Genomic DNA, 11,786 nt, shown 5'->3' with positions numbered 1-11,786 from the left:
ATTTGAACTAATATGGGAATTTTTAAATGAATGCACTGAGGTATAACTGACACACAATAAACTCACATATTTTAAATGCGACAATTTTTTTAACGTTTATTCATTTTTGAGAGACAGAGATAGAGTGAAAGCAGGGGAGGGGCAGAGAGAGGGGGAGACACAGAATCTAAAGCAGGCTCCAGGCTCCAATCTGTCAGCACAGAGCCCCACGTAGGGCTCAGACTCACAAACTGTGAGATCATGACCTGAGTGGAAGTCTGATGCCCAACCGACTGAGCCACCTAGGCACCACAAATGTGATAGAAATTTGATAAGTTTTGACATAGGTATACACCCATGAATCTTTCTACACAAATCAAGATAATAAGTACACCCTCCTGTCCCAAATGTTTCCCTGTGCCCCTTCCCTGCTCTCTCAGAAGGAAGGAAGGAAGGAAGGAAGGAAGGAAGGAAGGAAGGGAGGAAGGAAGGAAGGAAGGAAAGAAGGAAGGAAGGAAAGAAGGAAGGAAGGAAGGAAAGAATGAAGGGAATACAGCCTGGTTTCAAACACACTTCCTGAACAAACGCTGTAATGGTTCACCCTCTCCAAGAGGATCCACCTCATGTGGGGGCCAGGGAGGTGATAATCCAAGCATCTCTCACAGTTCCTCTAGTTTCTTGCTTCTTACAGACTCTAGGAGGGAGGGAATTCTACAGTACCCCTGTTGTTCTTTTAACATAAGACCTAAGGTTTTAATCCTGGGGGATGCAACAAAGGTTGGGAAGAGAGAAACAGAGAGGAAGAAAGAGAGGGACATCGAGTTGTGTTTTAACACATCTGTGAAGTTGAGTTTAATTTATTCTGTGTCCTGTTTCATCAAAAGTTACTAAGAGGGGCACCTGGGTGGCTCGGTCAGTTGAGCATCTGACTCTTGATTTTGGCTCAGGTCATGATCTCACTGTTCCTGAGTTCAAATCCCACATCGGGCTCTGTGCTGATGGTGCTGACAGAGACTGCTTGGGCTTCTCTCTCTCCCTCTCTCTCAGCCCCTACCCCACTCTCTCTCTCTCTCTCTCTCTCTCTCTCTCAAAATAATAAATGAACATTTTTTTTAAAAAAGTTACTAACCATCCAGTTCTTTCCACACCCAAAGAACTCAGATCTTTAAGCGAAAAGGATTGGCGTTGGTGATCATGATATTATGTGCTACAGATGGCTTGATAGAACAATGGATTTATGCATCCAGATTTGTACTGAGGATGTGCAGTTGCCTCTGGGCCTGTGTGTTTCTGTGTTCTTTCCTAGGCATTCATGGTGGCATTCATGGTGGCTCTTTCCTATGCATTCAGTGTGCGGAATGGGCAGAAAGGAAGTGAAGGGGCGGTGTTCATGAGATCCCCAATTATGACTAAAGTATGTCTGAAAACTCACCAGCCTAGGTATATATCAACATGGATACCCACCCCCCTCACACACACCAAATGCCTGAATAGATCCTCACTTTGTGAACAAGATATCCTTATATAGGAAATTTGTTTCGATGGGGGCACCTGGGTGGCTCAGTCAACTGAGTGTCTGGCTCTTGATTCCAGCTCAGGTCATGATCTTGGGGTTCCTGAGATCGAGTCCTCCCTCAGGCTCTGTGCTGACTATGCAGAGCCTGCTTGGGGTTCTCTCTCTCCCTTTCTTTCTGCCCCTCCCCCACTCATACTCTCTTTTTCTCTCTAAATCAGTAAACTTAAAAAAAAAAAAAGAACCTTGTTTCAGTAAATAATAGTGATCCACATCTCAATTGGTGAGGACTTATTGAAAATCTCTTGAGTGCCTTTCTCGATGGTCCATATTTTTTTTTCAAAAAATGTAAAATATGTATGAAACAGCCTTACGTGAGAAATTATTCTAATTTCTTACACAAGAACAACCCAGCCCCTCCATCTACTAGCTGCAGGATCGTGGACAAGCTACCTAACCACCCTGATCCTGGAATTCAGCCATAATAATACCCACCACACAGGGTTGATGTAAGGATTAAATAAATAAGTTAGTATCTCTAGAGTGCTTACCGTATCCCTGGCACTGCTCCAACCACAAGCGATTATCTCGGCCCTGTCCTCTCAGAGTATAAGGTGCCTGACAGCAGGCACAAAGGTAAAATAACAAGGACCAGTCAAGACCAGATGGCCATCCCAAACTGCGGACTTATCTATCCCGAAAGGAGGAGGCTAAAGTCAGGTAAGGGTGAAGCACACATGGGTAAAGTGAGCCTGGAAGAATAAGGAGGCCTGTCATTTTCCATATCGAGCAACCGTGGTTGAATAAAGCCTCCTCTTAAAGAAGTTTGGCTGTGAAGCAAAGGAGAGAGTGGTTGCTAGAGAGAGGCTTACCTTTTGCTCAAAAACAACCTCCACTCTCCTCTGTCTCCCCTCCTGTCTCTCCTCTACCCAATGCACTCCTGACTGCACCCCCTACTCTCTCCCTGCAGGAACCTACTAGCCAAATACTCTACAGGATCAAATAAAGCAAGCACTGAAAAATGAAGTCAGGCTCCCCAAGGGCTCTGCACAGCTCCGGGCACCCGGGAGGTCCCCCGTGAGTGGTACATGACCTCCCCAAGTCTGACACTTCCATGTTGAACTCCATACTGTTACTTTACAACTTTGTTCTTAGCTGAGTTTTACTCTGCTCTCTTTCCTCAGCTGTCTTCCCCGAAACACCCAAAGGTTGATGATGAATCCTATAATTTTGCCCCTAGATCATCCCATCTGTTCCTGTACATTCAACTACACAACGCTCTACTTTGCCAATGTTCAAATCTACATCACCAGCTCCACTGCTCTCCTGAGCTATTTACTTATATCCCATTTGTCCACTGAGCGCTTAAATAGACATGGTGTCTGTCCAGTAGACATCCCAATCCGGGCAACACTAAAACCAATACTTTCTGTCCAAATGTAGTTGCTGCTGCGGTATTTATTGTTGGCTATTCACTCAGGACGGAAGGCTAGGGTTCCATCTTTCCCTTCGAAGCTCATTCTTTTCACCTCTTCTGTCCCTCAATGTTTTATAATCCACTCCTTCTCTATCCCCATCACTTACTTGGGTCAGTGTCTTCTGGGTCTTAATATTCAAGCCTTTTGTCCATGTCTCTCTTCATGGTAAACATTAAGTACATGTCACCCCCTAGGTGATTAACCTCCTTGTCCCTATCTACCGGAGCAGCGAATACATGAGGAGACACTGCCCAATCGCTAAAATTAAGTAGATGCAGATTTAATTCCCACCTCTGCTATTTAGTATTTATGTGTTCTTCAGCAATTTCCTGAAGCCTATAAGGAAGTAATTTCTACCTGGGCGTTTAGTTTCCTCAGTAGTAAAATAATAGGATTGCCATTAATTCCATATCCTTCTGGCTTTAACTAAAAGAAGATTTCTTAGACGAGGAGAAATAAAATAACCTAAGTTTAGTAGATCGAGAGGCTTGGCTCCAGAAAATCAGTCTGACTAAATGTTGAAGGAAATCGTCCCAGGTCCCACTGCTCAGCCCTTCTCCTGTAGATTGGGTCGCTGACCTCATACTGACTTTGTGACATCCCAGAGTGAGGAAGTATAAGTCCACAGTTGCCTGGTTTCTTTAGACGCTCCTCCCTGCCTCATCTCAAGGCTCAGAAAACCATTTTCAGGTAAATAGCCAGAAACCCCACACTGGGATTCTAACATCTACCATGACTGGATGCAGCCACCCTAGAATACGGCACTTCTGCCCATCCCTTAGGACTCCGGAGATCTTTCTTCCAGAGCACAGAAAAAAGTACCACCAAGGACAGCCTGGGGGAGGAAAAGGATAGCAACTAGCCAGTTCTTCAGTGTGTGGTCCTGAAGGAGTGTAGGAGGAATACCGGGAGCAGTTGGGGGATGTGTAAGAGGAGGGGAGGAAGGAGGTGGTGATGGAGGCATTACGGAAGAGCCTTCATTCATTCTCAGGCACATGGAATGGCCTCAGTGAGAAGCAAGCCATTTGTAAGTATCCATCAAGCCCGCGTTATGAATAAGACATTGACCAGCTCTCCTGGACTATAAGGATGAATTAGATAGAGATCTCTCGATGTAGTTATCTGAATGTTTACCATTAGAAGTGCCTTAAGTGAGAAGGAAGTTCAGAGACTTACAAATCGCCCTGTAACTCAGGGGACCTGAGGCTTAGTTGATGCTCTGCTATAATCATCCTAAAAGTATTTTTTAACAAGAGGCCGGTATAATCATCTTGCGCTGGGTCCCACAAATAACATAGCTTATTCTGGGGAGACACGACTTGCCCAGCACAAGCATCCCAGGAAGTTTCAAGTAAGTCAGGCCAAACCATAGCGAAAAGGGTAATAAAATCATAAGGGAAATTCTGGAAAATGTCGAGTTGGCTTCGTGTGCCCACCTGAAGAACCTTCTGAGACTCTCCTACCCTAACCAGGGAAGCTTGTAACCTCAGTGTTGTCTTTGCTTCTTTACAGCATGAAGAAACTGCAGAGCACTCGTGCAGGACGGTGCTCTGGAGAGCATACAAATCTTTCTGCATGGTGACATAGTCCTTACTGGAACTCCAGAGCATCTCTGCGGTATTACCTTCCACATTTTCTCCCAGAACAAAAATGAGGCTGCCCAGCATTGAGAATCTCTTAATCAATAAAATCGGATCAGGGCAACACTCAGAAGAATCTGGGTCTTTTTTTGCGGGGGGAGAAGGTGGTTATTACTAAAAAACAAAGGCTTTGTTCTGAAGATTTCACTAGGCAGTCACCCCTGCTGTCCCAGCATAGGGAGTGTGAGGGGCAAAGTGTCACCGAATCTCTGTGCTTTGGACTACAGAATTCCAGGATTTGTGAAGGAATTGCTTTGTTCCCCTTCGTTAGTGTAAATAGAGCTGAGTCTACTTTTCAAAATGTGAGAATTCTGCTCAAGAGAACAATGTGGGAGCCGAATAGGCAACGAGACGTCGAGCAAGCCTTCTTGACAGTAAAATCGCTCCTCCAGCATCTCTCCTCTTCTTCACCCTCTCTGCTCACCACTAAGAGCTGGAAGTGGAGTTTCATCAGAGCAGGCCAAAGAGATATAATTGGAGTGCGATGTTCTCTCTTGACCTCACCTTGGTCAGTGGAGCTATAAGAGGCATTTATGCTAAAAATACTCCAGATACACGGGGAGTCTCCTCTGACCAATGGACCCTATTGGCATGTTGGTCACAATGCCTTGCAATCAATTACAAAGGCATTGACCCTTGAGGGTGGCAACAGTCTGTCACTCCGGTCCTTGGCCCCTTTTGGTGGCAACTCTCTCCCCCTCACAGGGCAGGTGTCCTCAAACTCAGTGACATGATTGTACTTGGCAGGTGGGATGATTTCAAGAGGGAAAAGTTTCCTGGAATGTGGCTCTCGGAACATGAAGGGTGAAGAGAAAAGCAGAGAAAGGGCACAGGAAAAAAAAAAAGAGGCCAGAAATCTCAATAGTAGTGCCTCAAGGCACAGTGGCAATAAGCCTAGACTGGAGATGGGGAGATCTGGGCTTGAGATCTAAGTTTGCCCATAATTCGTGACTTTGGCCAAGTTACCCTTCATCCCCAGACCTATTTATTATGAAACTGTTCTCTAGCAACCCTACCAACTCAAAGTTTCTTACTCCAGTTGGTAGATGGATAAAACACATTTGTTCCTAAAGACCACATGAAGCCAAATGATTGAATATGTGTGACATTTTCATACCATAACACCCCTCTTTCTATTCAGAGGACACAGCGCTGTTTTTGTCTTATGGCTGAAGGGAACTGTGCCCCCAGTGAATTCCAGCAAGGGACAGCATCTTCTTCATGATGTTATAGACAGGGTTATAGTCAGTGTGGTCAGGGGAGTAGTTAATGTGAAAACATTATTTGGAAGTTTCTGAAGCATAAAATTTGGATTTACTTTGTGTGATATTACACCATGTGGCCTTATTGTTAATAGTTACAAGAGAAATTGACATATTCAAATAACTTTTCATTAAGTCCGAAAATAACAACAAAAATAAAACTTGGAGTTCTCTCCAAATGAGAATTTATATTTGTGCAGAAGACCTCCAAATTCACACCCTGCCTCTAAGAACTATTTCCCCCCGGTTCTCCATCTTCCTTCAGTATTAGATTCCTTCACTGTGATCCTAGAAGCACATGTAAGAAAGAAAAGGTAAATACAGTGGACAGTGGAGACCAGATCTACTTTTAAGTCAAGCAGGGAAGGCAGTGTGGAGCAGTGGAAAGTCTTTGTCCTGGGAATCAGCAATCTTGGGTTCAGCCATGGCTCTTGCACCACCAGGGTGTAGCCCTTGGACAAGCCTTTTGGCTTCTAAAAGAAGGGGTCCAGGTGACTCCTGAGGAACCACCCAGGGCCACCGCTCTTGTGTCTCCCGCCTTTTAGCAGCCTAATCTCTCTCTTCTTGGAAAATAGAAATTGTTTATGGAGAAACAGTTTTGGGAAAGCAATCAAAAAAGATGGGAAAGGAGCCTGGAGGATAAATGGGAAAGAATCCCAACACATCTTCAGGCAGAACCCAGACATCATCCAAACCGTGATGCTCCCTCGTTTCCCAGAACTGGATGGAAAGAGGCGAACGGAGTTGAGTTCCCTCCTTCTTTGGTCTTGGGCCCTGGTTTCTCTTTATTCCCTACTGGAGACCTGAGATAAGTCCTGAGCTCAGAGACCTCTGCCCCTGGTGAGACTCCTCTCTCGGCAGATTTCCCATCCCATGGCCTGCCTGAGCCCCCTTCGCCTGCCCAAACAGCAGCAGCTGCAAGAGCAAAGAAGACAGGGTGTGCATGTGAACAGGGTAGAAGGTCCCCACTTCCCTGCTGAGGTCAACATCTGGAGAGACTCAGGTTTTAGAGAGGGATTTGGACTGAGCCATCAACATTTGTAAGGACTGTCAGCAACTTTTCCATGTTTCTTCTTCATAAGCCCCAGTTCCCAGCCTGCTGGGAAGATCTATCCCTGGGAAGGCATCTCTTGGGCTAGCCAGGAAAACTAATGGAGTAAGTTTGAGCAGGAGAGGTGAGATGGGGCCCCACTAGAGGCCTGACGTCTGAAACAGTGATGCCCAAAGCCTGCCCCTCCCTAACCTAAGAGGGGGGCCATTGGGAGTGCTAGCGCCACTTTGGCCATCCTTCTAGGAGATAAAGACACTATTCTGTTTATCCACCTGTCTTCAGACAAGCTAACACTCAGCCCTAGAGAGAGGGAGCTGATAGCTCCTCTTCTGAAAGTATAAAGAATTCGGTTCTCTCTCCATGTCCCCTTAGCAATCAGAAATCATCCATTCCCTTTCATGAAGAGAAACAAAATTAAGACCCACCAGGGAAGCCAAAGTATGGAGGAAATAGTTTCATTGGGATCTCTGGGTTATTTGAAGGGATTCATGTAACCACTTGGTGCCTCAGTTTCTTCATCTGAAGAAGAAGAAGAAGAAGAAGAAGAAGAAGAAGAACAAGAAGAACAAGAAGGAGAAGAAGAAAAAGAAAAGGAAGAAAGAAAGAAAGAAAGAGAAAGAAAGAAAGAAAGAAAGAAAGAAAGAAAGAAAGAAAGAAAGAAAGAAAAAGAAAGGGAGAAAGAGTAAAATTACAGATAAGGAGACACTCAGCAGACTGAATTAACAAACAGTTCTCAAAAAAAAAAAGGTTGGCTTCAGGTCTACCAAGTGTCAGGAGTGAACTCACTGTGCTCTATCTAAATTGCCCTTGGCTTAAGCAGCACTGGGGCTGAAATGGAAAGAGAAACAGAGACAGGCAGCAATGCCCAATGCTCAGCTGTGCTCTGTCCTCATTCCAGGAGGTCTGATCCAGAAGCCAACCCAAACACCCCCAGCCCCACACGGGACAGGCCTGTGAGCACCTCCCCCCACACTGGGCTTTCCACCGCTGGAGTTCTCAGCATTGAGTTTCTGAAACCAGAACTTCTCCTTAACCCTATGCAAAGGGGACTCTGTTGGTTTCTTCATCAGTTCCCAAGCCTGGCTGCCTTATTCTCTGTGATCTCAGCTTCCCCTTGGCAGAGTAGGTCTTTGGGGATGGGATGGACTTGAGAGTTTGGGGGGGGGGTGGTGTTGGGTACAGAAATACTATCCAGTCTCCAGGACCATCCAGAAGATGCCATTCCAACTCAGGAGGCCAGTTCCCCTGCCAATGCTTTAGCCAGCAAGCAGCCTCAGGAGCAACGGAGCCTATGATGGAAACAATGTTTTTTTCACCCTTCCCTGTCTAGAAATGCTCCTATGTGGTATTCAGAGTCATTCTGTGTCTTACTGTCTGTCCTCATAATCCCCAAGTAGCAAGAATGAATAAATGTTTATTGATCACCTACAGTGGACTGTGTCAGTGCCCATGAGAAATGCAGTAGAAATAAAAAAAAACAAAGCCTCTGACTACAAGAAGCCTACTGTAAAAGTCAGATAACATCAGGGATCACCTAACCCAACCAGCTTGTTTACAAAAATAAAGGAGCTGAAGTCCAGAGAAGTGACATTTATGAAACAGTCAGGACCAGAACTGAGACACATGGCCTCCTCTTGAGATCAGTCTCACACACACCACATAGCAATGTGGGAAACAGAACAGGGTATCACACACCTAGCTTTGGCTGACTTTGAGAACAGTATTAAAGGACCACGGGCTTCGGACAAATTACGAAAAACAATGAGAATTTGAAAAGTTGGGGAAGCCTTCCCTGGAGAGGTGGGACAAAATGGGGAGGAATCAGATAGAAAAACAGAAGGACTTTTAGTTTATTCCACAAATACTCCACAAATGCTTATTGGGCTCCCGCTCTGTGGCAGGACTGTTCAAGGCCTTGGGAACAGATAGGAATGAACGCAATTTTTAAACTGCTTTCATGGAGACTGCTTGTAAAAGGAACTAGGCTGAGGTATATAAGAAAGTCCCAAGATACAAAAAGGGAAGGCTGGGTCCTGTTTCCTGAAGCTCCTCCCCCTTTGAACAAATCAAAGACTCCAACAGAACCCGTCTGGAAAAGGATAATGGAAAGTGTCACTTATAATGGCTTTTCAAGGACTCTGGGTTTCAAAACATGACTTGTCATTTTGTCTCTATAGACATCAGAAAGAGATAGACATCTCTTTTCTATTCACCCAACTTTTGCTAAGAACCTGCTGCATGCAATGTGTTTGGTTCTTGAATGAGATGGCGGCAGGGGAAAGAGAAGGAGGGAGAGAGAGAGAAAATAATGATCAAGTTCCATCGAAATGTTTTTCCAAGGGACTGAATGAGTATAAGGTATGAAGGACAAAGAAGAAAAAGTTGGATGTTGAATCCGTTACTGGGGAAGCTGGGGACAGGGGACGTCCCAGCTCACACTTCTACTTGGAGCTCCACACCCAGGTACCCAGCAATCATGCAATATCTCTATTTGGAGATCTCAAAGGCACCTCAACTCTGAAAAAGTTTTAGACCAAAGTGCATGATGATCACCGCCCCCATGCCTGGCCTTTAGCCCAGTGAGTGGCACCGGCATCCAGGTAGAAGTATTACACAGGAACAAAAGCCACACCTTCTACACCCTCTGCTCTCACCAACCAAAGCCAATCCATCCATCACCAAGTCTGTATCTCCTGTCTACATCTATACATCCTGATCAGCACCCTTTCTGGCCCAGGCCTGAGCATCAAGTATTTCTCTCTCCTGAACCATTACTATTGTGTGACCTCTAGTCACTCTACCTCCCCACCAATCCAGCCTCTACCCAGCAGCCTCTAATCTCACATTACCCTCTTAATGGCTTCCCAATGCACTGGAGCCTAGTCTGGCCTCTGCCTCTCTCTCCAACCACATCCTCCACCGTGTCTGATGGAATTATCCTGCACCATGCTGGGAAGTCATTATTTACTGATTTGTGCAGATTTCTGATGGCTTTCTCCCTGATGAGGCTGAAAGCCGCCATGAAAACAGAGTCTGTCTGGTTTTATCCATAACCATCTTACATACTATCTGATCACAAATATTTGATGACTGAATCTTCTGAAATGGCTAAGCCAATGGTTCTCCACAGAGGGTGATTGTGCCCCTCCCCCCGAGGCAATGTTTGGAAATATTTTTGGTTGTCACCGCTGCTGGCATCTACGGGTTGAGGCCAGGAATGCTGCCAGGCATCCTGCAATGTACAGGACAGTCCTACAAAAGTACTCAGCCCATAGTGTCACAGTTAGAGAAGTATTTATATTTTGCTCATGTTGAATTGGGTTTCCCGGAGTCACGTCCTTACAGAAATACATTTGTGATGTTCCAATGCTGTGAGAGACTTAAACACACATGCATGTGCACACACTCAACAGCCATTAAATTCCTACTGGCAGGAGATGCCTATTTTTTTTAGGGTTATTTATTTATTTTTGAGAGAGAGAGCACGAGGAGCAGAGAGAAAGGGAGAGAGAGAATCCCAAGCAGGCTGTCAGCACAGAGCCCCACACAGGACTCCAACTCACAAATGGTCAGATTATGACCTGCGTCTAAATCAAGAGTAGTAGGAGCTTAACAGACTGAGCCACCCAGGCGCCTCCAGGAAATACCTATTTGAATGGTCTCTTGTACTTCCCAGATGCCTGGCACAGAGCTGAAACTTAGTTGCTCAATAATACCTGTCTGGGAAACCTTATTTAATATAAAAAAAAAGGCCTCAAAATTGAGGACAGTCTAGAGCTGCATTAGAGGGGCCACCTTATTTCTCACGTATGACCGAAGTGTAACAAAGGCCAGGGACATCACAGGGGAGCCCCACCCACCTGTCAAGCCACACCCCTTCAGGGTCACAATGGCTAAGGCCTTAAATACCCAGACTCCTGGCCTCCGGGTCTTGCAAAGCCCCTCATTTTGGCAGAAGTTACAATGTCGACCAACCGCAAATTCAAGAGTCATGGCATGAGGAGGGGCAAGAACCGAGCTCCTCACAAGGGAGTCAAGAGAGGTGGCAGCAAAAGAAAATACCGGAAGGGCAGTCTGAAGAGTAGAAAACGGGGAGATGACTGTGAGTAAGGGAGAAGCAAGGGAGTGATCAAACATGAGGGACTTGCCCCACGGGCCCTCCTTCTTCGATCCAGTTAGCTTTTCCAGGACCCAGAATCTCAGCCTGAGAATTTCATTTCCAGCTCCGTTCCAGGCACTGAGGCGGGAAGAGGATGACTGGGGGTGTTCTAACTGGGGTCCCTGTTGTAAACCTGTCCTTCCCTTACAGCCAATCGCCATTACCGCTCCCACTTGTGATGCCACCCGCGGGCTCTGTCCTGGTGGACTTCACACAATGCCAGGCAGCGACGAGAGGATGACAGCCAGAGAAGAACCTATCGTGTGGGTAAAATGCCAATCGTGACGAAATGAGGAATGTATATGTTGGCTGTTTCTCCTCAACATCTCAATAAAACTTTGAAAAGTTGGAAAGGTTTCCTTTTGATCTTTTGGCTGGAAAATGGGCTTGGGCAGACTTGGGAAAGAATTGGCAGGTGTGAAACCGTTCGACATAACTTGGAAACTATCACCGTAGTTTGTCCTTGACTCTGTCCGTGGGCCTCAGCACTGGCGGGGCACCATCACAGTATTCAGGTGTTGAGAAGGAGCTAGAACCTGGAGACTGGCACTGATGATCGCTATTTCTGAGACCATTCTGGTTTTAGCACAACCCCAAACCATGGGCTAAACTAAAGCTAAAAGACTGGTCCCAGGAGTGGATACAGAATTCTCCATGCTAAGTTATCTGATTATGTGGGCTAACGGGCAGGACCAGCAGGCTGT

General features: G+C 45.8%; 1 protein-coding gene and 2 long non-coding RNA genes across 3 annotated transcripts; 2 read left to right on the top strand and 1 right to left on the bottom strand.

Annotated features, from left to right (window-relative positions):
* Positions 1-1,114: 1,114 nt before the first annotated feature.
* Positions 1,115-3,527, bottom strand: LOC122226620. The gene is made up of 3 exons (XR_006205706.1): positions 3,077-3,527; positions 2,044-2,244; positions 1,115-1,317 (listed from the first exon to the last, which is right to left on the bottom strand). It is a non-coding gene; the product is annotated as an uncharacterized LOC122226620 (long non-coding RNA).
* Positions 3,528-3,559: 32 nt separating this feature from the next.
* Positions 3,560-4,676, top strand: LOC122226619. The gene is made up of 2 exons (XR_006205705.1): positions 3,560-3,660; positions 4,483-4,676. It is a non-coding gene; the product is annotated as an uncharacterized LOC122226619 (long non-coding RNA).
* A 6,164-nt stretch (positions 4,677-10,840) lies between these two features.
* On the top strand, positions 10,841-11,435 carry TNP1 (transition protein 1). The gene is made up of 2 exons (XM_042953161.1): positions 10,841-11,025; positions 11,233-11,435. The coding sequence occupies exons 1-2, from the start codon at positions 10,887-10,889 to the stop codon at positions 11,259-11,261; spliced, it is 168 nt and encodes a 55-aa protein (XP_042809095.1). The 5' UTR covers positions 10,841-10,886; the 3' UTR covers positions 11,262-11,435.
* Positions 11,436-11,786: the final 351 nt, after the last annotated feature.

This window comes from Panthera leo, chromosome C1, assembly GCF_018350215.1.
Source record: "Panthera leo isolate Ple1 chromosome C1, P.leo_Ple1_pat1.1, whole genome shotgun sequence".
Taxonomy (NCBI): Eukaryota; Metazoa; Chordata; class Mammalia; order Carnivora; family Felidae; genus Panthera; species Panthera leo.
The sequence above is the reverse complement of the archived record's forward strand: the minus strand, read 5'-3'. Positions and strand labels throughout refer to the sequence as shown.